This window comes from Capsicum annuum, chromosome 4 (assembly GCF_002878395.1).
Source record: "Capsicum annuum cultivar UCD-10X-F1 chromosome 4, UCD10Xv1.1, whole genome shotgun sequence".
NCBI classification, from domain to species: Eukaryota; Viridiplantae; Streptophyta; class Magnoliopsida; order Solanales; family Solanaceae; genus Capsicum; species Capsicum annuum.
In genome coordinates, this window is record NC_061114.1 from 23,437,551 (window position 1) to 23,462,031 (window position 24,481).

General features: G+C 35.5%; 1 protein-coding gene across 1 annotated transcript; it reads left to right on the plus strand.

Moving 5' to 3' along the window:
• Positions 1–7,343: 7,343 nt before the first annotated feature.
• On the plus strand, positions 7,344–19,887 carry LOC107868168 (vacuolar protein sorting-associated protein 8 homolog; the record flags this gene model as incomplete). The annotated part of the gene is given in 18 exon segments (XM_047411757.1): positions 7,344–7,858; positions 11,664–11,874; positions 11,876–11,920; positions 11,922–13,200; positions 13,507–13,821; positions 13,932–14,090; positions 14,226–14,346; positions 14,414–14,437; positions 14,440–14,570; positions 14,903–15,536; positions 16,377–16,441; positions 16,597–16,698; positions 16,922–17,064; positions 17,260–17,315; positions 18,491–19,003; positions 19,006–19,148; positions 19,240–19,430; positions 19,587–19,887. Coding segments are annotated over 17 exon segments (4,371 nt in total), but the record flags the coding sequence as incomplete, so codon positions are not given.
• Positions 19,888–24,481: the final 4,594 nt, after the last annotated feature.

Here is a 24,481-nt window from a genome sequence, read left to right on the forward strand (position 1 = left end):
AAATCATATCCATCAAATAGGGCATCTCAGGTTTGAATTTATCTGGAACATGCCACAGTAAAACAACTCATACTTTCAAATTTCATTGTTTGAAATTACTTGTAATTTGTGAGATGTTATGAAATTGTAAAGTCATATTTTTATGGTTGTATTCAGTAGTTATTTTTTGGAAGATCTACAAAAAATCTCATATATAAAAGCGTTGTATCTGAAGTACAGTTTTTAAATAGTGGGAGTGTAGTGAAAAATTTATAGTGATTATCGTGTGTTTGTGTTTGACAGTTTTTGAGATTTAATTTCTCATTGAAATTTCTTTTGTATCTTGCAACTTGTATTGTGAAATTAAAAAAAAAATCTTACTTTTCATCTTCTAAGACAATATATTTTCTCAACAAAAGTTGTTTTTATGAAAATATACCTGTGTTTGTGTGTCACAGTCTTAATTTTTTTAAAAAATTTAATGTAACAATAGAGTAGTTCATATGATATAACTTGAGTTCCTCTATCTTGATCCTGAAAAACTTAATATGATACTTGCCAATTGACTCATGCATACGATTACCTTAAATTCAAGGGCGGAACCAGCCTTCTGTTCGGGGGTTCGGTCGAAACCCCTTCGACGAAAAAATATATTATTTATACATGGTTAAAATTATTTTTTATGTGGTTATAGTAAGTGTTGAACCCTCTCGACTAAGTTTTCTTTGAATATGGAACCCCCTTCATTGAAATCCTGGCTCCGTCTTTGCCTAAATTAATAATGAAACTTAGTATGGTTGAATTCATTCACAACATTAAGAAGAATGATTAATAATGAAAATAAAGTGAAAGTAATATAATTTTTTTTAAAAAAAAAGTACCTTTGGATCATGTAAAATCATATCCATTGAATAGAGTATCTTAGGTTTGAATTTATCAGACACTTGCCATAGTCAAACAACTCATACTTTCAAATTTCATTACGTGAAATTGCCTGTAATTTGTGAGATGTTATAAAATTGTAAAGCCATATTCTTATAGTACTATTCATTAGTTATTTTTTGAAAGATTTACAAAATTTCATATATAAAAGAGTTTTATCCGAAATGCAGTTTTTAGTAGTGGGAGTGTAGTGAAAAATTATAATGATTATCGTGTGTTTGTATTTGACAGTGTTTGAGATTTAACTTCTGATTTAAATTTATTTTGTACTTGCAACTTGTATTGTGAAATGGTAAAAAAAAACTTACTTTTCCTCTTCTAAGACAATAGTTCACAATAAACACACTATTATTATCTCCTTGATTGCAGATTTGAACTGATTCATATGTCACAACCTGCCCTACAACAGCTACAAATGTAAAGGTTAGTGGAAATGAAAAAATATATTATTAAATCGTTATTAAAGTGCCTTGAAAGAAAATAATTACCAAATAGTTCAGTGTCATCAACGTTATATTAAATTATCAGTTGATCAAATGAACGCAAATTAAATAGATCCATATCAAATGAACGATCAGTAATTTTTTCAATAAAAGTCATTTTTATGAAAATCAACCTGTGTTATGTGTGTCGTAAACTTAAAATTTTGAATTCTATACATAAATCGAGTTTCTCTATCTCAATTCTAAAAATCTTAATATCATACTTATCAATTGATACATGTATACAATCGCCCTAAATTAATAATAAAAATTAGTATGGTTAAATTCATTTATAACATAAAAAAAAGATGATTAATAATGAAAACAAATGATATTGTTTATTACAAAAAAATTATATTTTAAGTTGTCTAGGTGTGTGAAAATTTTAAAGATTTAAATTATTACTTAATTAATTTTAAATGATAATTACTATTTTTTTCATTTGGAAAATATTGTTTACGAAAAAAATGTTAGAGTAAGCTGTCTAGTGTGTATATTGGGTGTTATGTTTAGCATTTTTTTAGATTTAAATAATTATTCAAATATTTAATTTTTAATGATTTAATTTTCGATTTAAATTTTCTTTGTACCTTGCAACTTGTATTGTGAAATGGTAAAAAAAACTTACTTTTCGTCTTCTAAGACAATAGCTGACAATAAACACACTATTATTATCTCCTTGATTGCAGATTTAAACTGATTCATATGTTACAACTTGACCTACAACAATTACAAATATAAAGGTTAGTGGAAATGAAAAGAATATATTATTAATCGTTATTAAAGTGCCTTGAAAGAAAATAATTACCAAATAGTTCAGTGTCATCACCGTTATGTCGAATGATCAGTTAGTTAAATGGCCGCAAATTAAATATATCCATATCAAATGAACGATCAATACTATTCTCAACAAAAGTCATTATTATGAAAATCAACCTGTGTTTGTGTGTCATAATCTTAAATTTTTAAAATCTATATATAGAAACAAAGTAGTTTATTCAATGAGTTTCTCTATCTCAATCCCGAAAAATTTAATATTATACTTGTCAATTGGCACATGTATACAATCGCCCTAAATTAATAATGAAAATTAGGATAGTTGAATTCATTCACAACATTAAAAAGGATGATTAATAATAAAACAAATGATATTGTTATTACAAAAAAAAAATTATATTTTAAGTTGTATAGTGTGTATATTATGTGTTGTGTGTGAAAACTTTGAAGATTTAAATTATTACTTGATTAATTTTAGATGATAAATACTAATTTTTTTCCTTTGAAAAATAGTATTTACGAAAAAACTGTTAAAGTTGTCTAGTGTGTATATTGGGTGTTATGTTTGGCTTTTTTAAAATTTAAATAATTATTCAAATATTTAATTTTTAATAATAAATACTATTTTTTTTAAAAGTATAATGATAATGATAAATAGTGTTTAAAAATAACTATTATTTTAAGTTGTGTAGTGTGTTTATCCATTGTTATGTGTGGCAATTTTAATCTTTTTAAAGTTTTAATTTCAAGTTTAATTTTTAATGAAAATTTTTGTTTTTTACAATGATGACACGCATTGTTTTGCTTCTATTTTTATATATAGATAAAATATTATTGACTCTCTAAATTACATCAATGCTGCACAAATCAAAACAACAAAAATAATACTATTTCTGTCTCATTTCATGTGTCGCCATTTGATCGGACACGAAATTTAAGACATAAGTGATGACTTTGTAAGGTTTATAAAATTCTCTTTTAAAGTTATTTTAATGTTTAATTTTTTGTTGTCTTTTCATAATAAGTGGGACAAATGAGTATAATGCCATAAATAGTTATCACAGATTAAAAAATAAATGGCTACACATAAAATGAGACAGAAGAAGTATATATTATTTAAAAATTATTTAAAACTAATATTATATATTATAATAATTAATAATTTAAAATATTTGAAGATCATAAAATAAAATTAATTGTCTCATATCATATAACTAGATGGACATGGCCCGTACTAAGCGCAGGCCCAACATATTAATTTATAAACTGATTAATTTTTGAATGTCTTACATAATCATTTGGTGATGAAAAAAGAAGTAAAAAGTAATCGATGAAGAAACTAACGTAAAGTTTATATACGTCTTTATAAATATGCGTATTTGTAGTTAATATTGATGCAAAGTACATACATCCAATACCAGTTTAGTTGTTCATCCTCAAAATTTAGTATTCCAACTTCAAAAGGAGGCCTATTGACTCCGAAATCTTATTCTGGACAAACCTACAGAAAAAGGGGATAAATTTTCTTTTAAGATATTGAAAGTAAAGAGTAGAGTCTGTCGTACGCTTATCCCTATTTTTATTGTTTTAGCACACTGTTGCTTAAAACGAAAATTATCAAGTAAATAAAGTACAATTTGCATACAATGCATAATTCTGTTGTTGGGAGACCACAAATACAACTAAATGAAATTAGAATGCAAAACAAAATTTAATTCTTTGTATATGTAACAATCTACACCAATACGTATCTACTTTAAAGTTGGAAAGCATAAGCTTTACAACATATTTGGTTAGGGGGTGGGGGAGAAAGAATCAATGCGATTGAAAATTATTCAAGAAGGTTGTTTATTTGCAAGGACTTAGAACCGAGTCCTCTAGAAATTGGGTAAGCTGTGAAGTATACACTTCGGGTTCATTTCTGAAATGATCAACATGAGGTGTACACACGATGTTGCAAGCTCTAACATTGCAATCAGTTCTTCGTTGCTTTTCTACTTAGGACTCAACAGAAATCGCAAGAAAGACTCTATCCCGTCTATAGTCAACAGACTTGCCATATCAATAGAGCAAAATGTAGCAAAATTACTGGCAATCCTTGTTAACATTTGAACATTAGATATTCTATAAAAAGGACATGTTTATATGAACAAATATCATGCCTTGACTTTCAATTTGCACATGGATAATAATTGAGTTATAACTCTATATCTATCGGATAAGTTAATCTAGCGTTGCTACTAAGTATTGGGGAAAATGATAATTGTTTCAATATCTCGAATAAGGAGCTCACGATAGTCTATGCTAGTTTTCACACTATAAGAATTTAAAATAACTTGAAAATGGGAAGGGTCACCTATACATATCCAAGTACACTTGCATATGTTATTCAGAAATGCATGAAATACAAGATGGTGCACAACATTTGCTCTAAAAATTGCGAAAATCAACAAGTTAAGCCTCAGAAAATTTTTTATAAAAACATCAAACCCTCAAAGTCATCACTATAAAAAGAGAATTGCCAACAAACCAATTTGCATAGTTTGATTATATGCATCAAGAAGACCTGAAATACAGATAAAACTTACGAAAACAATCATAGTTAAAAAAATAAGATCTTACAGTTATAAGTAATACAAACAAATAATCAGTAATGCTAAAGGTTAGCTTATGTTGTAAGACCTCAAAAGCCCTTCAACATTTTTTGAAGAGTACTAAGATTTGCTTAAAAATTAGTAATGCTAGACGAAAAGTATATTAGTGACAGGCCTGACACGGGGGAAGTAACTGAGACAGGAGCTCCGGGTGGGTGAGGTCCAATGACAACTATGTTGCATCGAACGTTTATATTTTATAGTTGAGGAAAGTTTATTTTTTTTACAATTTATAGCTTGACAAAATTAGTTTAAACTTACCAAAGCAAAGATCAATACTTATTATATGCAAATACACAAGTATTATCTTCCCCTCCCTCCTTTAAAAGTCCACATCTAACCCCAGGCCATCTACCTTCCCTCGAAGACTAAATCAACAATAAATAACTTTCACATTATCAAGTAGAAGAATATTTTTTGAAAAACAGGTTGCATGGTTAAGGCCTAGGATAGAAGAAAGCAGCACAATTGAAATAAGATAACAGGAAGTCCTGATTAAAGTATAAACAACCGAGCACTTCTGAATGACTACATGTTGACTATGTATGGAACTTTTAATACTTATCTAATAAAAACATGACATGTTTGGATTTCAATAAAAATATATGGCTCTTTAATAATTGGTCTGCATTAACCTTCAGAAATAAGACTACTCTCGAAAAACACTCTTCTGATACTGGCACATAAAACAAAAAGATCCTATTATCACAATTTCTGAGACAACAATATCCGTGAATTCGGAGCTGCGACAGGGGCAGACTCAACAATACAACTCTTGATCCTTCTCATTAAAGCGTGCTTGTTTCTGAAACTTTTTCAAAATGACACCATAACTGTAAGACCAAGAATAAAAGAACTCAATCAGTAATTAGCAGGCAAGTTTTGAGAAAAATGTAATATATTTAGGTTTCAATTGCCTTTCTAAAGAACTCATGTTAACCATGCAGTATTATTGAAAGTTTGGAAGAGCAAGCTCCTTCCATGTTCTTGTTCCAATCAATCAACAAGACGATTCACAAGCAGTTCAATATCCTGTTCTGTCTTTTCCCCGACTTGATAGCTTAGAATCTCAGACATTGAGAAAGTAAATGTAATGGCATATCTAACACTATACAATCAATCAATAGCTTGCTTAATCACAATTATCATCGATATAATTGAAAAAGACCAGCAATAAGCTCGATTACAATTTCTAAACCAACAAAATATATAAATATAACACAAAATAAGTCAATGTCCATCGCCAACACAAATCAAAGCATTAGAATTTTTTCAAGAGAAATCAACCCAATATTTAAAGGTTCTAAAAGAATGCAAAATTATACCTCAAGGCTTGAAAATTGGAGAACGTGAAGTTAATCCTTTAGCATGATTTGGCCTGCTTGTTATTCAAATTTTGCAACTTCAACATTTTGTTGTCACCTTCTACAAATTGCTAAATTAATTACTGCATTTTGTCGAAATGTGATACAAACAACCAATAGCGAAAATTTACCTTGAGTTTGAAGCTATAACGTCATTACTAATTTCATGGCAACATCAAAGAAGTCGACAAAAAGTTAGACAAATAGTAGTAATGCTATTGTGAAGCACATGCAGAGTAAAAAAAAAAACACCTAGAATCATCGGTGATACCAAAAGCTCGTTTGCCCCTTCATTTCCATTGGTTTCTGTGCCACAACCGCAGCAAGAACAACAAAAGCATCCGATGATTTCAATGCACTGGCACCACCAACATCAGCTGATCGAACCTCCTGCTCAGCAGATACAATCCCTGAATCATTTACTCCACCCTGAGATTTCTCCCAAACAAGGATATCATTAGTCGATGACAATGCTTTCACCGCCTACAAGGCGGATCAAATTACATATAAAATTCAAACAATACAAGAAACCCCAAATTCAAAAGCTTTTGAGTCCAAATTAAGTTACCTAGAAAATTCCAACAACTCACAAACCCCAAATTCAAACATCCAAAATTTTGAGTAAAGTTAACTAATATATACGAATTTCCAACAATTCAAGAAACCCCACAAGTAAAAAAATTCAAATTTTAGAGTCTCGAGTTAAATTACGTACAAACGTCCAACAATTCAAGAAATCCCACAAGAAAAAAATCAAAAAATTTTGAGAAAAAACAAAATAATACATACAAAATTAAGAGAATTCAAGAAACCCCAAATCCAAAAAAAAATAAAATTTAGAGTAAAGTTAAATCACATACAAAATTCAAACAACCCTAAATCTTTTCTTGCATGTTTTGGTCAAACCCCAAAATCTGAATTGATAATCAAATACATATTAAAGCATTTGCCATTATTATGAAGAGAAGATAAAGAGGGAGACGAAAGAGAACACTTTGATGAAGAAGAAGTCCTCCTGATTTCCACCATGTTTTTGTCTTTGTACAGATACAATTTAGAGAAAAATGAAGCAAAAAAAGGCGTTTTGAATTTGTGTTGTGAGAGTTAAAAATGGTAAATTGATTGTGTGAGTATCAATTATCCTAACTCTGAAACACAAATTCCATGTGCCTAACCATTAATTAAAAAGAGTTAAGAAAAATCAATAAATTTTAAAACTCCCTAGTATAATTTATGAAGCATGATATACAATGATGTTATGCTTTAATAATTCAAGGCTTAATAGTACCATAATAGAATGTCTTTGGTACAATTTTCACTGCAGTAATAATCGGCTTATATTTATGAAGCATGATGCATAATAATGTTATGCTTTAATAGTTCAAGGCTTATATTTATGAAGTATGATGTATAATGATGTTATGCTTTAATAGCTCAAGGCTTAATGATGCCATAATAGAATGCCTTTGGTACACTTTTCACTTGCATAATAGAATGCCTTTGGTACAATTTTCACTTGCATGATAGTCCTTTGTAATTGGCGCATCTATATGGCTTTTATATATAAAGGGCAAATTAAGGGAAAAAAGCACAGGCTTATATTTTCATCATTTCGAGTCTACTTTATAAATTATGCGTGTCAACAGTCAACAACACAAAGGTCCGGTTCAATTTCGTCACACTGTTACTACAATTTTAAGGTGTTTTTGTTAATTTCATTCAATCTTGAAATCATCTCAATTTTTGCTTCCATGTTCTTTGATTTGGTTGAATGAATTGTAATGTTTTGTATATTTGCCTTCCAGTTCCAGTTTCCTTTTCGTCTTCAAATTTTTCTTCAGTTTTTAGATTTTGTTGAATGGGTTTGTAAAATTTTTATTTTATTAAGATTAAGAATTAACATAACTGCAATAATCAGAGGGGAAAAACAAGATGAGAATTCCTATATATGCATTTGATAGATAATATAGCTCTACGGATTTCCCAATTTTTGGTTCAGATATTGGTGTAATTTTTTTTTCTCTGATTTTCCCCCAATCGTTGCTTCCCTGGGTATCATTTGTTCTCCTTTCTTATGATGAAATCTGTTAGTTTCCTCTCAATTTGGGTTGAATTTTTATAATTTTTTTTGTTAATTAAATTTTATTTGTAATCATTCTCTGTTGGGTAAAGTGGTGAAATTAAGAAGGTGTCACTTCTGTATGAAATAAAGAAATTCACCATGATGTGAGCTTGAATTCTTTTGAGTATTTAGAATCTAAAATAGAAAATGAGATATGATAGTAAGGTGAAGACCAAATTAATCAACTGACTTGCCACAGATAAATATTTATTTTACAGTATAGTATAGAATTCACCAAAAGAACACACTTTTGGACCTTTTACTTTCTTTCTCTTTGGATGGGTGATTAAAAAAGAGTTTCTCTCTCTATCAAATATAATATATGCTTTCGTCTTCATCTTTTGGAATGAGCAAGTATTTTGTTTCATGACATTTTGTCTTCACCGTTCAAGTATATTGTGAAATTGTGTTTCTTAGTTTTATCGATTAATCTAGCTCATACTTTTATACCTGTTTTGGAATTGTTGTCAAGTAAATGAAGAGGAGTTCCTGTTTTCCGAAAAATGTACGTGCCTAGAATAAAGTGCAGTTGTGTCGCTATACTTGATGGTCCCAGAAGCATACGTAACAAAATATTGATTCACAATGTATATTAGTATTGCCCTGTTCATCGTGTATTGATTTTTTAAAATTCTTTTTGGATAAAAATGTGTCCATTGTGCTATCTTTCTCAGAACTTTCTTCATTTATAACCAATTAAGAGATGTGATTGCCTAGTTTTTTCTAGCTGCAATCTCATACGAATTCTGCCACGCTTTAGAGCATGATCACTCACTGGATTACTATAGTCTTTTTCGTAAACTTGTGGAGCTGTGACTGCTTAGTGTTCATGTTTCTACATATGTCCTATGTTTGCTCTTTCTCTTTCTTTTCTAGAAGTGTTTTAGCATTTCCATTCTCAACTCCTGATGATCTGTTAAATTCTTGCTTTACTTAGTTCTCTTCCCTGCTACGTCGGTTTAATTCCTGGGGTGCTTTGCAGAGTCTGTTTAGTGTATGATAAGTGAAGTCTGTTTAACGAAAACCTTACCTTCTACTAAGTGCATTGATACTCTTGCAACATTGATGAGAATTGTGTTGATTTTTTAAAGATCGTGTATCTTTTTATAAAGAAATACTTTTACGAACTTAGTTTCCAGAGAATAGTAGTTGTTGAGTTGTCAATCTTATTCTATTTACGCCTTCCACCGTATGGAAAGTATCCTGAGAAAGTTCTTGCTTTGTATTTTGAAATTATGGTGATGACTAATGATGAACAAACAGTAGTGAGAAAAAGTGATGTTTATGGAAGTTAATTTTCAAAGTAAATGTTAACATTAAGCCAAAGTAGCTAACAGTAGTGAGAAACAGTGATGTTTTATGGGAGCTGATTTGCAAAGTAAAGGTTAACATTTGGCCAAAGAATAAGTGGAGCAGCTGTAGTTTTCTATCTAAACCTTTTAACTGTCTTGGACCTGATTTGAAAAATTACCATGACCAATTGAATAAAACTGCTGCTTGATGGTATCTGCTGAATGAATTTTCTGCTATAATTTGGTTCAGAATTCAGATGGGTAAATTATATGTTTTGTTTATATGTTTCCATTCTATATACTGACATAATAACTTTCTGTCTTGCCTATTATTTAAAGCAGATTGTATGTCTTCGTCGAAAATCACAAGCAAAAGATAACTTGATTGACCGTAAAACTGATGCATCACACGTTAAATTGTAATAGTACGTAATCAAGCTTCTCATGGAATGGATGAATACGCCATTTTTCAAACACCTAACATCTATTAGTAGTTTTATAAAGTGTTAGACATGTAGTAAAACTTGACAAGTTTCTTTGTTTCACTACTAGGCATAACACATTGTATCAACTTTTACAGATTTGCAATACACTTTGTTGGGCTTGGGCTTTCCTTACTAGTTCCTCATCATAGCTCCCAAATTCAGATTGTATCAATTGGGTTAACGCCTGTGAAGCAACTTACCATTTTGCAACTCTTAGTCAAAGATCCTCTGATCATGTAATGCACATAATTGAATACTTAAGAGAGATAGTTTTAAGTACCTTGGGTCTATGATTCGGGGGAATGGAGAGATTGACGAGGATGTCTCTCACCGTATTGGTGCAGGTTGGTTGAAATGGTGGCTCGCCTCGGGAATCCTTTGCGATAAGAAGGTGCCTCCCAAACTGAAAGGCAAATTATACAGAGTTGCAGTCCGGCCGGCTATGTTGTATGGCGCGGAGTGCTGGCCGGTTAAGAACTCTCATGTTCAGAAGTTGAAGGTGGCAGAAATGAGGATGTTGCATTGGATGTGCGGTATCACGAGGGCTGACAGGGTTAGGAATGAGGCTATTTGGGACAAGGTGGGAGTGGCGTCGGTGGAGGATAAAATTTGGGAAGGGAGGTTGAGATGGTTTGGGCATGTGATGAGAAGGGGCACGGATGCTCCAGTTCGTAGGTGTGAGAGGTTGGCCTTAGATGGTTTCAAGCGGGGTAGGGGTAGACCAAAGAAATACTGGACAGAAGTAATTAGACGTGACATGGAGCAATTATGGCTCACTGGGGACATGACCCTTGATAGGAAGGTTTGGAGGAAGAGTATTAGGTTAGAGGGCTAAGGGGTGTGGTTAAGTCATAGGCTGGAGTTAGGAGAGTTTCGTGTAGCTTGGTTGGTAGGGCTAGGGTTGGGGGGAGGGGGTGCCTTTTGTTGGTTCATGTACTTATTTGAGGTTGTTGTATCGTTTTTATTTTATCATGTTGTATGCTTGCGATATTTGAACACGGTCTCGGTCCTTTTCTTGAGCCGGGGGTCTATCGGAAACAGCCTCTCTACTTCTTCGGATGTAGTGGTATGGACTGCGTACATTCTACCCTCCCCAGACCCCACTATGTGAGAATATACTGGGTTTTTTATTGTTGTTGTTGATGTCCTACCTTAGAATGGAGGTCTTCTGTTATTCACACTCTAGATATATAACAGCCATCTAGATCTTCTACTTAGTGGGCGTTTGGTCATGAAAACTAAAATTTTTGAAGTTGGACTTGGAGTAGGAGTCGAAGTTGGAGTTGTGTTTGTCCATGAATATAATTAGAGTTTTTTTTGAATTTTTGTGAGAGAAGGAAGATGGAAAAAAGTAAAAAACAACTTTTTCTTGTTTTCCACTTTTCCAAATACAACTCCAAGTTGTGTTTGAAATTCTCATGGCCAAACATCAACTTGGAGTTGGATTTGACATAAAGCAAACAAATTTTCTGGAAAAGTGAAAAAAAAATCCATGGCCAAACGGGCCCTTGGTATATTTATATCTTCCTTGATCATAAACTAATTTTTCCTGGACTCTGTTTTCAGGGTTGAAGAGCTAACTGTTTCTGCGAAGCGATAGGTAAAAGCAGTAGCCAGTGAAAACTTTCATGGAGCTTGACCTGGATTCGATTTTAGAATCTCATGTTGATGACTCTGATGATGATCACTTACTGCATCATCACACTGTTGATGAAATTCTCCTCAATCGTTCCTCCTCCTCTTCTTCGCCTCTACCTCCTTCTTCTCCATCTGCTTTGTAAGGACAATTATCTAGATAGCCACAATCGGTCGGTAGGCTCTTCTTCAATCTCTAAAACTGCCGCTAGAGTTGCATCAGACAGAGATAACAGCTGTGTCAATTAGTAGAAAACAATCGAGTGAATTTTCTTCACCACAAGCAGGCTAGAGTGTATTGCCACCATTTTTTAGTGGGATCATCAGATCAAATTCAAAACCAGGAGATGCCTTGGCTGCAGCATTCGCTGCATCGCACTCCATTCCTGCACCTCGTACAGCAGCCATCAAATCCAGAAAAGCAAGCTCTGGAGTGCTGCAAAGGACTTTGGAAAGTGATGAAACGGCTCCCATAGCTTCTCCAGCCTGTACGAATACTGATGTTTCTGACAAAAGTCTTGACACTTCTGGGTGCTCAGAGTTTTCAGATGAGATTGGTTCTGAGCATATTGTCTCGGAATGTAACATAAAGGATCTGTTTCAAGCTGCTCAAGTTCAACTAAATGATACAGACAATTATGGTAGGGAGGCATCTACAGCAGATGCTGGTCAGGACAATATGAATACTGCTGATGCAGATGATGTTTCTGTGGTGGATGATTTTTCAATTAAAAGTAATTTGAAGGAAGCTCTAAGTTATACTAGAACTCAAGTGGAATCTCCTAGTAGAACTGAAAAAAACTTAATTTTTCATGATAGCTCTGGGTTGGATGAGATTGAAGATAGACAAGTTCAATCTCTATTTAGAGGCGAAGATAATGTTGTTAGTGCGGAAAGCAGCGAAGAAGCTACTACAAAGGAGGTACTCTCTTCTCCAGTTTATGAAACTCTTTCTGACGAAGATTTGACTAAAAAGGATGGTGCAAAACTTGAGCATGAGAATGTAATTCCTCAATCTAAAGGAGAGGTCAGTTCCAATGGAGATGAAACCGATTCTTTAAGTGATGCTGCAAGTATCATTGAGGAGTTAGTTCTACAACGGGGAAATATGGGGGATAGTACAAAGCCTTAGAAAAATTACCACTCTTACTTGAAGCCCCTAGAATTGGCTGAGGAAGATGAAAAGAAGCAGGCCTTCACGGCTATGCACTTGGAAGAGGGTGCTTCTGCTCAACCAATGAGGCTTGATAGAGTTCATAGGAGTTCTAATGTCTTGGGTTACTTTGATGTAGATGACAACAATACCATCACCAAAACCCTTTTATCTCAAGCTTTCAGGCATAAGCATGGATCTTCACAGGTCCTCGCTGTTCACCTCAATTACATTGCTGTGGGGACGTCCAAAGGATCAATTCTTGTGATGCCAAGCAGATACTCTCCACATCATGTTGATAACATGGATGCTAAGGTTTTGTGCTAAGTAGCTTTGTGCACCGGTACTTTATTACAGTGATTGACCACATTGTAAATTGGATTTCAACAAAAAGTATTGTTATATTCACAAAAGTATTATTCATTCTCTCCTTTTTGAACATAAATGATTGCAATTTAAGAAATATCTTCTCGTATAATCACTTTTGAAAAGGAAATTTCTCATTGTAGAATCTCTATATCTGTATTATGTATATTTTCTTGTTACTTGCATTAAACTTTAGATTTGACTGAATTATTAAATATTTTACTTTCTGATGGCAGAAATATGTATATATTTCAGATGTTGATATTTGGATCACCAGGAGATAGACCTCATGTCCTTGTAACTTGCTTGAGCTTTAATCAGCAAGGGGACATGCTCTTTGCAAGATATGGGGATGGGCATTATACTGTATGGGATGTGCAAAAGGCGTCTGTGCTTAAAGTTGTCACTGAACATAAAGCACCAGTTGTGCATCTTTTATATTTAGGGCAAGATTCTCAAGTTACTCGGCAGTATTTTACTGTGCTCAGTGGTGATACTAAAGGCGTAGTTAACTTAGACCGGTTTGCAGTGTATTCCTTGTTCAAAACAATCTCCCTTTCAAAGTCCCAGGTAAATATATCCTTTTCATGCTTCTCAATTGACATGAATATTCTTCCTAAAAATTGACACGAATATACATGCATCTCTAGGTTGAATAATATTTGTTAACATTTAAACAAGAACTGCTAAATGAAAGCAACAGCACTACATTATGTGCGGTGCCACTAATATCTGGTGAAAGTTATGGAGGTGCTACGGTGGCTTCTCAAGAGGGAGGTGGCCCTTCTTTGATTGAGGAAGGTGTGGTCATACTTGGCACTCACCAATCTACTCTAGTGGTATGAAGTTCTTAGAACATACATTTCCCTGGAAGGGTTTCACAATCTCCCCAATCCAAAACTCCTTGTATATGATCAGTTTAACCTTCATTCCTGATTCTTGGTTTAAGACTTCTGTTTCACTGTCTTTTGCAGGCAAAATTTAGCCCCACATTTAAAGTTTATGCAAAAATTCCACGTCCTGATGATGTTAGGGAGGGTTCAATGCCCTATGCTGCTTGGAAATATATGGAATCACATATTTCTTTCGTTTTTGGTATGTATGATATTTGCCTGTGGATATGTTGCATTTTGGCTTGCTAAGATTGTTTTTGTTGCTGCAGAAAGTATGTCCACTGAAACATCAGAACTTTTTCTCTGCTTGCAATTGCTTGGTATCGAAGAGTTCAAGTTGCTAAGCTGGTGAAATCTGAGCTAAAAGTTTGTTGGAAATGGACTACGGATAGCTTAGCAGTCGGGCTGGCATGGTTGGATGAACAGGTACATAAATTTCTTGGTGCTATCAGGAGCTTTCTTTTCTCATCATTTATCTGCATTATGTGGAATACTTGCATTTGGGGGAGCCTTGGAGTAACTGCTAATGTTGCTTTCATGTGATCAGGAGGTCATGGGTTCAAGCCTTGGAAAGAGCCTCTAGCAGAAATGCAAGGTAAGACTTTGTACAATACACCCTTGTGGTGGGGCCCTTCCCCGGACCCTGCACATAGCTGGAGCTTTAGTGCACCGGACTGCCCTTTTTTTAAATAATGTAGAATACTTGCATTTAGTTTAGGACAGAAATACAAAATTACTAAGGTCTTTTACTTGTCCAGATTTTGGTAATTCTCACAGCAATTGGACAACTTTGTTTGTTTTCGAAAGATGGGAATTTGATCCACCGGAGAAGTTTTTCCATGGATGGATCTTGTGGAGAGGATCTTATGTCATACCATGCTTACTTCAGCAATGTCTTTGGAAATCCTGAGAAAGCTCATCACAACTATTTAGGTGTTAGGGGGGCAACTTTGTACATACTTCGGCCATCCCAGCTTGTTGTTTCACGCCTTCTTTCCTGGAAGAAACGAATAGAAGTTTTACATAAAGCAGGTGACTGGATGAGTGCACTGAACATGGCAATGTCTCTTTATGATGGTCAGGCACATGCAGTTATTGACCTTCCAAAGAACTTGGATGATGTGCAGAAGACTCTTATGCCATATCTTGTACAGCTGCTGTTGTCATATGTAGATGAGGTATTCTCCTACATAGCAGTGACGTCTGGCAACCAACATGGGCAGTCAGGCCAATAGAATGAATTGAAGTATGATGGTGACTTTGTGAATCCTGATATTAAGGAGCATTACACTCTGGTTGGTGGTGTTTCCATTGAATTCTCTCTTCATATCAAGAGACTCGATGTTCTCTTTGATAAAATTTTTCCAAAGTATGTTGCTGTGAATCACAAGGGTATGGTGCAGTTTATACTTCAACTTCCTGCAGTATGTCCCATGTCAACTATTTGGGGCTTGTTTCTATGTCTGGTACCTCCTTGATGAAAAAAAAAACTGCTTTTACAAAACTATAATATATTAGTGAGTGCCTCCAAGTAGCATAGTGAATTAACGAGGTTAACAATTTATGAGGAATTGAAGATAATGGGATGCACATATTATTAACCAGAGTTTGAATCGAAAATGAAAAAAGTATAGTCTGAATAAAGGATTATTTCAGGTTTGTTTGGTAACTTTTTCCTTCCCCAAGTCCCCTCCTCTCTGCTGCCCACTAACCTTTGGAACTCAATTTCTGCAGTAACTGACTTATCCGATGTGTTAGAAAACCTTCAATAGCCGTCTTTTTGCTGTATCAAACAAAGTCTAGAAACTAGTTATATGTAGATAAGAACAATTGTAAAAACTGATGTCTTATGGAGCTCCCAAGGGATTGGCCTAGTAGTCACTGCACTGACAATCTTGGAGTTCTAATTCCAACAGAGATGACAATAAGTAAATTCTTCTCATCTTTCTACGACTTAACTTGCAAGTTAGTGGTTCCCATGCTGGTGAGAGGTAGCAGGTACCCAGTAGATTAGTGGTGGTGTCTTAAGCTAGCCTGGATACGTTTGGTATCAAAAAAAGGGAATAGAATAGAAATGTCTAGCAGACTGTTAATTAATATTTTAACTTTGTTTGTGTTCCACAGTTCCTCCTATGGAATTTTGGGCTTTTCTGTTCTCATTTACTTCAATTTTCAACAGGTTATATTGCATTGAAATTAAAGTCGGGCTAAATTATTTGTTTCCATGTAAAGATACATTTTTGGAGCATCTGGAGCCATATATATTGAAAGACATGCTAGGATCTTTACCACCTGAGGTATATCTGTAGTTTTGGTTTGTGATATGTTTTTAGTTGGGGGGTTTTATGCCTCATATTACTTTACTGTGTCACTATTAGGCACTTGATTTGTTATTCATGTATAAAAGCAGATTATGTGGATGCTAATCTACTGTTATCCGTTATTGCTGAAGATAATGCAAGCACTAGTGGAGCACTATAGCACTAAAGGTTGGTTACAGCGTGTTGAACAGTGTGTTCTCCACATGGACATGTTGTCCCTGGATTTCAATCAGGTATTGCTGCACGTTTTATCTGTCAAAATTTATGATTACTGTTTTATGGCCACACCTGAAGGTTCTCATTAGTAAGACATGAGTGCAAAGGACTATTGTCCTCAAACAGGAGAAAGTTGCATGAATAAAATAAAGCTTCCGCTATAGGCTTGATTTGGATATTTTTCTGTCTTCCCTGTGAATTTGTCGGATTTAACTGTTAATTTTTTAATCTATTTTGTAGGTTGTTCGCCTATGCAGGGAGCATAGGCTGCATGGCGCATTGATCTACTTGTTCAACAAAGGTCTTGATGATTTTTGAACTCCTTTGAAAGAGCTCTTTTTAATTTTCCGGGATAGCAAAAGAGAAAGTGCTACTGCTCTTGGGTAAATTGATATATGTATTGGATTAAATTATCTAATGAACATGAGTTATAGCTTGTACAAGTTTGATGTCCTCATATGATGTAAATTTTCTGCTCTAAGTAGGTGATATTCCTAAATTGTCATCTATTATTTGACATTTTTTGAAACGCACATTGGTGTTTCGAGTAAACAAACTTTACTTTCCTGTGGAATCAGGTACAAGATGCTTGTTTACCTCAAGTATTGTTTCCAAGGTTTGGCTTTCCCTCCAGGTTGGTCTGCAATATGCACTTATAACTTAATACGAGTAAACTTAGGAAGGTTTTCCTCATTTGATAGCTTCTTTTCTATGCAAGCTTAAACAAATTAGTCTGTCTTTAATAAGCTTGAGAACAGAAGCAAAAGGGATATATTTGGTTTTCACTTTGCTCATACTATATCCTTGCAACTCTATTTTATTCTCTATCGTGATGGTTGATTCTTGTGATATCAGTTAAATTTTGAAAAAAATAAAAAAAGAAGTTCAATTTGAAAGGTTTGGTGGTATAAGATCAAATGAGGAAAGATTCTAGATTAAAAGAAGTATAGAATTGTCAATTATTTTATGCACGTGTACTATTAAAGCATTCAGCTTCACGTAGCTTGAGGGAAATTGAGAGAACTTGACATTTCCGTTGTTTGTGTTAGCATCAGAACCTTCAAGGAGACAACTACTTTGGTTGTATGGTTACACCGATTTTAGATAGATAGTCTTGTTATATATTAGATTCCTTGTAAGCAGATCAAGGATTTTTGGGTTAGTGAATTACTGATGTAATGATGTAACTGCATTTTGGTTTCCAGCACAATTTGTCCTGACGTTTATATATATATCTACCGAATCTGTTACCTTCTCGAAAAATAAAAAATGAAGATAGATAGTGTTGTTCAAGGAGAAGTTGAAGGACAAGAGAAAGTGACTTTGGCGATATGAAAGTTGGGATAAACAAGATGCTAGAGAATTTGAGAAAGTTAACAGATCAGAGGAATATTCCACTCTTATTCTCAAAATCAATTTTCAGTAGTTTTGTGATCTCCATACATATTTTCCCACAATAATATCTATCGTGAAATATTGCATCGCCTATATCCTATTCTCTTTCTGGAGTTAGTCTTGGAAGAATGACACAGTAAATATCCTAATCATATATGCATCCCGGCATCTTTTCCAGGAGAGAAACAACAAGGATTGGGAATGTGGGGGTGGGGTGCGGGGTGGGTTGGGGATGGGGGTTATGTTGAAGAACTACTGAAGGAAACAAAATGAATTTTTAAAAATCTATTTAGCTATTCTGCATTTCTGCTACTTATGGGGACCTTACTGTGGTATTTCATGCTCTATCTTTTATTACTTGGTTGTGCTTTTTGTGATTTTGCTTCAAGCAATTGATGATGAACTGTGTTGCAGGGCGTGGAACACTCCCTTCTACACGTGTGCCGTCTCTTAAAAGAGAGCTTGTACAATTTTTGTTGGAAGAAGTGAGTTCACCAAATTCTTCGACAGCAATGTGCGTACCTTATGGTGGACCAAACCCAAACCTGCTCTCTCTGTTAGAGCTTGACATGGAGGCCACCTTAGATGTTTTGCGATATGCGTTTGTAGAGGATGAAAATGAAAGATACAATCTTTCGTGGAATCCAGTGAACTCAAAGACGGAGACAACTGAAGTAGACATTTCAACTATTGAAGGCGCAAACTTAGTTCAGAAAGTAGTGGATGTCCTTGCGGTCATTCTTAATCTGAGTTATTTCCAAACGGGTGGTTCTTTTAACAGTAAATATGAAAGATGTACTGACATTTGGCCTACAAGGAAAGATACCGAGAACGTATTGGATTTTATTTCTTTTTTAATTGCCTCTGAAAAAGCTAAGGTTTCAAAAGATTCCCTTAGTTAAATTTTTGAGTACCTGACACTGGGTAACGTTTACCCAATGATTCTGGGCGGATAGTTGAAACCTTCAATAGGAAACAGAAGCAACTGACTGCACTTATAGAAGTTTTGCCAGAGGAAGACTGGGATGCACATTGCTTACTGAATATATGTGAGAGAGGTCAGCTGCATCAGGTACTTTTCTTTGCCAACTCTTTCTGTTCCGTGTTCTTCTGTCAAGCATCAATGAATTCAATTATTTAAGAGGACATGCTACTAATTTTAGGTGTACGGCTTAATTCATGCCATCACACATTAGTATCTTTCTGCTTTGGACAGTTTTATAAAAGCTGTTGATGAGCTTATTCTTGCTTTTGCATTTATTGATGACATATTGCGGTAACTGAGAGGCAAAGAAGCTGATGTTTTCAGATCAGCAGTCATTTCTCGAATCCCAGATCTACTCAAGTTGAACAGGTTGCAATACAATTCCACAACGTTTGTCATTCATATTCAAGCTGGATTTTCATGAGATGGAAGTTCATTCTATGCCAGCTGCAATCTGTTTAACCACATATTTTGGAGGATAATCACAGAGTGCTGAAAAATCTTGCTAATTTTGGGATTCTGCAGGGAAGGAATTTTTTTTTTGATTGTCAGCCATTTTGGAAAGGAGCGTGATTACATTTTGTCTCAGCTGCGATCTAAACCAGAAAGTCTTTTCGTTTATCTGAAGACACTCATTGAAGTTCATTCAACAGGCACCCTGAACTTCTCTTCTATAAGATAAGATAATGCTTCAGACTTCCTCTGTGGAAGAAAGAAGAAACATATGTCCACTGAAGCTTACCTGGAAACCTTGTCTGACTTACCTAAGCTCGTGCAGAACTATCCAATTGTCTTAACTGATCAAATGGCAGAGCTTTATATTGAGGTGAGTATTGTTCTCAACTGGGTAGTGTCTATGTAGAAGCTTGTTAGAGGTAATTTTTTTCTATATTGCTTGGACTCTTTAAAAATGTCAACGGGTGCGTGCCTGATTCTCCAAAAGTTTTGCTGTCTCAATGCTAATTCTTTTCTAGGATCCCTCTCAATACTTACGTACATCCTTGCTCCTATTCTATACCTTGTGCAAGATAATTTAACCTGATTATTGTTTTGCGGAGAATTTTTACTTTTGGAGAGAGTCGCCACTTAATTTTGAAAAGGAATTAAGGAACCTTTAGAGAGTTACTTAAAACAATTCAAAACAGAAAAATCGTTTTAAGTTAGAGATTCTAGATAAGTGGTTCCTATTAACGTTTTAGGAAGGTGTTAGGCATCTAAAATGTCCGCTAACTTGCGGTTATCCGAACTATTTGAAAATGTCTTTGATTAACTTCGAAAAGATTAATTTTGTCGAAAGTGATTGATTTTTGAAATATTTTGAAGGTTTGCAAAAATTAGTTTTTTTTTGCGAATTCATTAGGGGATTTAACTAGGTTCGCACAAGGCATGCAAAACAAATAATCAAAAAGAAAAGGGAAAGGGGAGAAGTAACGATTTAGGCTTTGAAGCCCAAACCGTTGAACCTGTCCTAATCTAGTTGGGTTTTCAACCCATTTCTCCTTTCATCTGTCCTATTTCTATGTTTTCGATCCCTTTGACTCGAGTTTTTGCTTCACCTGTATTAAGTACAATTTTGGCTTCTAGGACCAAATGAATAAAGAAAGATAAATAAATGAATACATGAGATGATGATGAATGACTAAAAAATGAGACATTTAAGCCTCTCAGCTGCTTCTGACATGGGACTTTAGTCCATTCTCGCTAATGATTTCCTTCTTCGAAAATGATTGACTCGAGGTGGTTGGCCTCATTGGCCCGTTATAAAATGCAATAGGGTGAGAACCCATTTGGACCTCAAACGTGATGCCCCAAATTCATTTCACATGCATCAAAGAAAGTAATCAAGAGTAAGTATTTATTTGTGGAATTTGACAAACCAATAAACTTAATAGACTGTCATTCTAGATTAATCATGGGCAACACCAACAAAGAACAACCAACCAAAGTATTTGACCAAAAAGGAAATTCTAGAATAAAGTTGTTTGCTATTTTCTAAGTTTACTCTACCTTTCCTGTAGTAATAAAATTTAATATCTATACGAGATTACCAGTTTTTGCAGGAAGAAGCAATAAGTTCAACTTGGTTTTAATAGATTGAAATAAGTGGAACGAAATACAACAGGTTAGTGGATTAATACCGATAAATCAACCTAATCAGTCAAAAAGATGTTAGGCCCATTGCGAATAGAAGGTCTTCTGAGTCCATAAATGGAAAAAGGAAGGGGGAAATACGAATATATGGTATCAGCAACCAAATCACTAACATGATTGTCGCATTACAGGCTTTCATACATAGAGCATATATTTGATATAAAATAGTGCATTAAGAGGCAAAAGTTGGTTCGAATCCTATACCATCGAGATACTAACATATTGCATCAAAAACTTAGTTGTCCTGAAGCTATATGCAGCTGTACGATGTAGGTAATACCCTTCGTAATTAGGAATACGTTATGACACGCGACTTGACAGCGTAACACTTAAACAACAAATTAATGTCTCGTCGCACAACCTCATACAAAGAAGACAGATAGCACGTTGTATAGTAATATACCTAATATGTTGTTTAAATTCTCACAGGGATTATTCATATCTTTCAGAAGTAAGAACACTCGTACAAAGCTTAGAGATATTCAGAGGCAGAAGAGTAACCATTTTTAAATCATCTGGGCTACAAAATAAGCGACTAGGATAGGGAGGAACTGTCTAAAATCTAAAAAGGAGTTTTATTTGGTCTGAATATAGTGAGGAATCAATGTTCAGATGTTGGAACAGTGCCTAAATCATAGCACATTGTCATTTGACGATTCGAATATGAAATAGCTCAAAGAGATACATCATTTACTTCAAACAGAAACACGAACATGAAAGCATGGATCATATCCAAATACACAACAATATACCCAACATATCTTCCCGGGTTAATAAATAGTAAGGCAAGACAACTCTTTTAAATCCTCATCAAAACCAAATCGAAAACTAGACAACATCCCAACTATTGATTCATGTTATAGACTTGCAAATGACCTAAAAATAATCATTAATCATGAGACAGTAATTAAAATAGTCGATAGCAAAACTCATGGTGTGCACATCGATTCAGCTAAACAAACAATTGCAAAACAGACCTAAAGCCATCACGGCTATCTACAGCAAGCAAATCCTAGCCTCATTCATGACAAACACATAACTACTTCTATGGAGAAAAGATGGATGAAGCAGAAACAGTGAAATTAAGAGGGACGATCATGTGTTTACCTCTTTCGGGGCAGCAAAACAGGGCAATGAGCTAATTATAAGGATGTCGACCACCACCGGAGCTTAGTGTTATCAACTCGAGACCCTCCAAATAATCAACTAACTCTCAGACGAAGAAAGAAAAGGGAATTTGTCTGCTAAAGGAACTGTTGGTGTTGATTCTCTTCTGCCTTCCTTAATCTTCCTCCTTTCGAATACCCCTCTCTTAGCCTGAGAATTTTCTAACCTCAGTAGAAACAAGAAAATTTTTCCTTTGAGACTCCAAGAATCGAACTCTTTTCGAACTCAAGCAAAAAGTCTTTTCTCTCTTTGCCAAACCCCTAATTTCCCAGAGGAGAAAAACAAAACCCAAATCTCAAACCAACTTCAGACCCTAATTTTCAACCTAAAAGCCTAAGAACAGTCACCAAAAGAAAGAAAAAATCCCCCTAAACGAGCCTCGAGAACTTCCTTTTATGGAGAAAAAATATTAGGGTTTTTCCCTTAGGGCTTCACAATGAGGACAAATATTTCGAAAATCCCCCTTGTAGATAAGGCTGGACCCCGAATTAGTTACCCAAACTCGTACAAATTTTGGTTTTCTTTGGGAGAATCCAAATTGGTTTCACCCAATAGGATAAGGAAAAGGAGAAATCCCTCCCCAAAACCAATGAAATTCACACACCTTTGTACGAATTCATACGACCGACCCAAGGATTGCGGAAAATGAACATTGAAATGAGCCAGCTCACTATATTCTGGAAGATTCGACCTATTTCTTTGTGAATCTGCTTGGGTCGGGGTCTAGTCGTCTCAAACGGAGCTGGGTCGACGCTGGATTTGAGTCGGGCATTTGCCATGGATGATGTTGCTGGTATCGAAATCGATTACGGGTCGAGTTATGGGTCTTGCGTATTGTCGATGAATCGGGTCTGGGTCGAGGTTCATATGCTAATCTTTGGGTGCTGTTTGTGGTGTGTAAATGGGGAAGGTAGAGAAGTAACGGATTGGGCCCGGGTCAAAGGTTATTGCACCGATTGGTTGGCCCGATTGGAGTTATTGTTTCTTGGAATGGGCTGATTTATTAATAGGAGCGTTGGGCTGGTAGAAGAAAAGATAGGTTGCTGGTTGGTTTTAAATTGGGCCCGGATTGATTTAGGCTTCTTTTGGGCTGTGGAAAAGATAAACAGAAAGGGTTGGTTGAGACTTGAGTTGGGTTGACTGTTGAAATTATTTGGGCTGCTTTTGGGTAGAGTTAGGTAGTTTTTGGGGTTTATTCATGAAGTAGTCCCAATAAGAGTGAAAATTGCTAAATCTATTTAATTTTTAGCCATTGAGGATCAATTGGCCAGTTACATTGCAATCTTGGCCATTTGATCTCAATTATGACTAAATCGAATAGATTAGCCAGAATTTGATACGAATCAATACTTCTTTTAATCTTGAGCTTCTTAATTTGATAAAAATCCAGCAAATATTCCTCTAAGTAGAATATTTTGAGAGCAAATCATATTCAAATATAATTTCTCTCATATGATTTTGAACATTTGCTTCAATCCTGCAATTTGGAATACAAAGTTTGGATAGATCGTAGCATTCTCTAACGGCTCTCTCTCTTTCTCCCTACCCTTTCTCTCTCGCTCGCCCCGGTCCCTGGCCCCCATCGCCGTCGCCGACCATCGGCGCCGACCCGACCCGACCTCCGGTCCCCAGCGCCGACCTCCGGCGCCGCTCTAACGGCTCTCTCCGGTCCCCGGCCCCCGTCGCCGTCGCCGACCTTCGGCGCCGACCCGACCCGACCGCCGGCCCCGACCTCCGGTCCCCGCCGCTCCCCGCCACTCTCCGTCGCCGACCTCTGGTTCCAAGCCGTTCCCCCTTCCCCCACTGTTCATACCCCCCCCTCCCACCCTTTTCTGTCCATACCTCCCCCCCCCCCCCGGCGGGGGTACACCAGCCCCCCCCCCCACCTCGGCCTCCAGCCAGCCGTCGTCCGGTCTCCAGCCGCCAACTCGGTCTCCAACAGTTGAAGCTCGGTCTTCAGTCGCAGCTCCGTCTGCACCCGCCGCCCCCTCTCCAGCAGCCGCAGCTCCATCTCAGCACCGGAATCCCCGGGAAGCCGGTCAACACTGGGATTGGTTTCCGGCTTGCTCTACAAGCGTAATCCGGTGACTTCTAACCTTTGT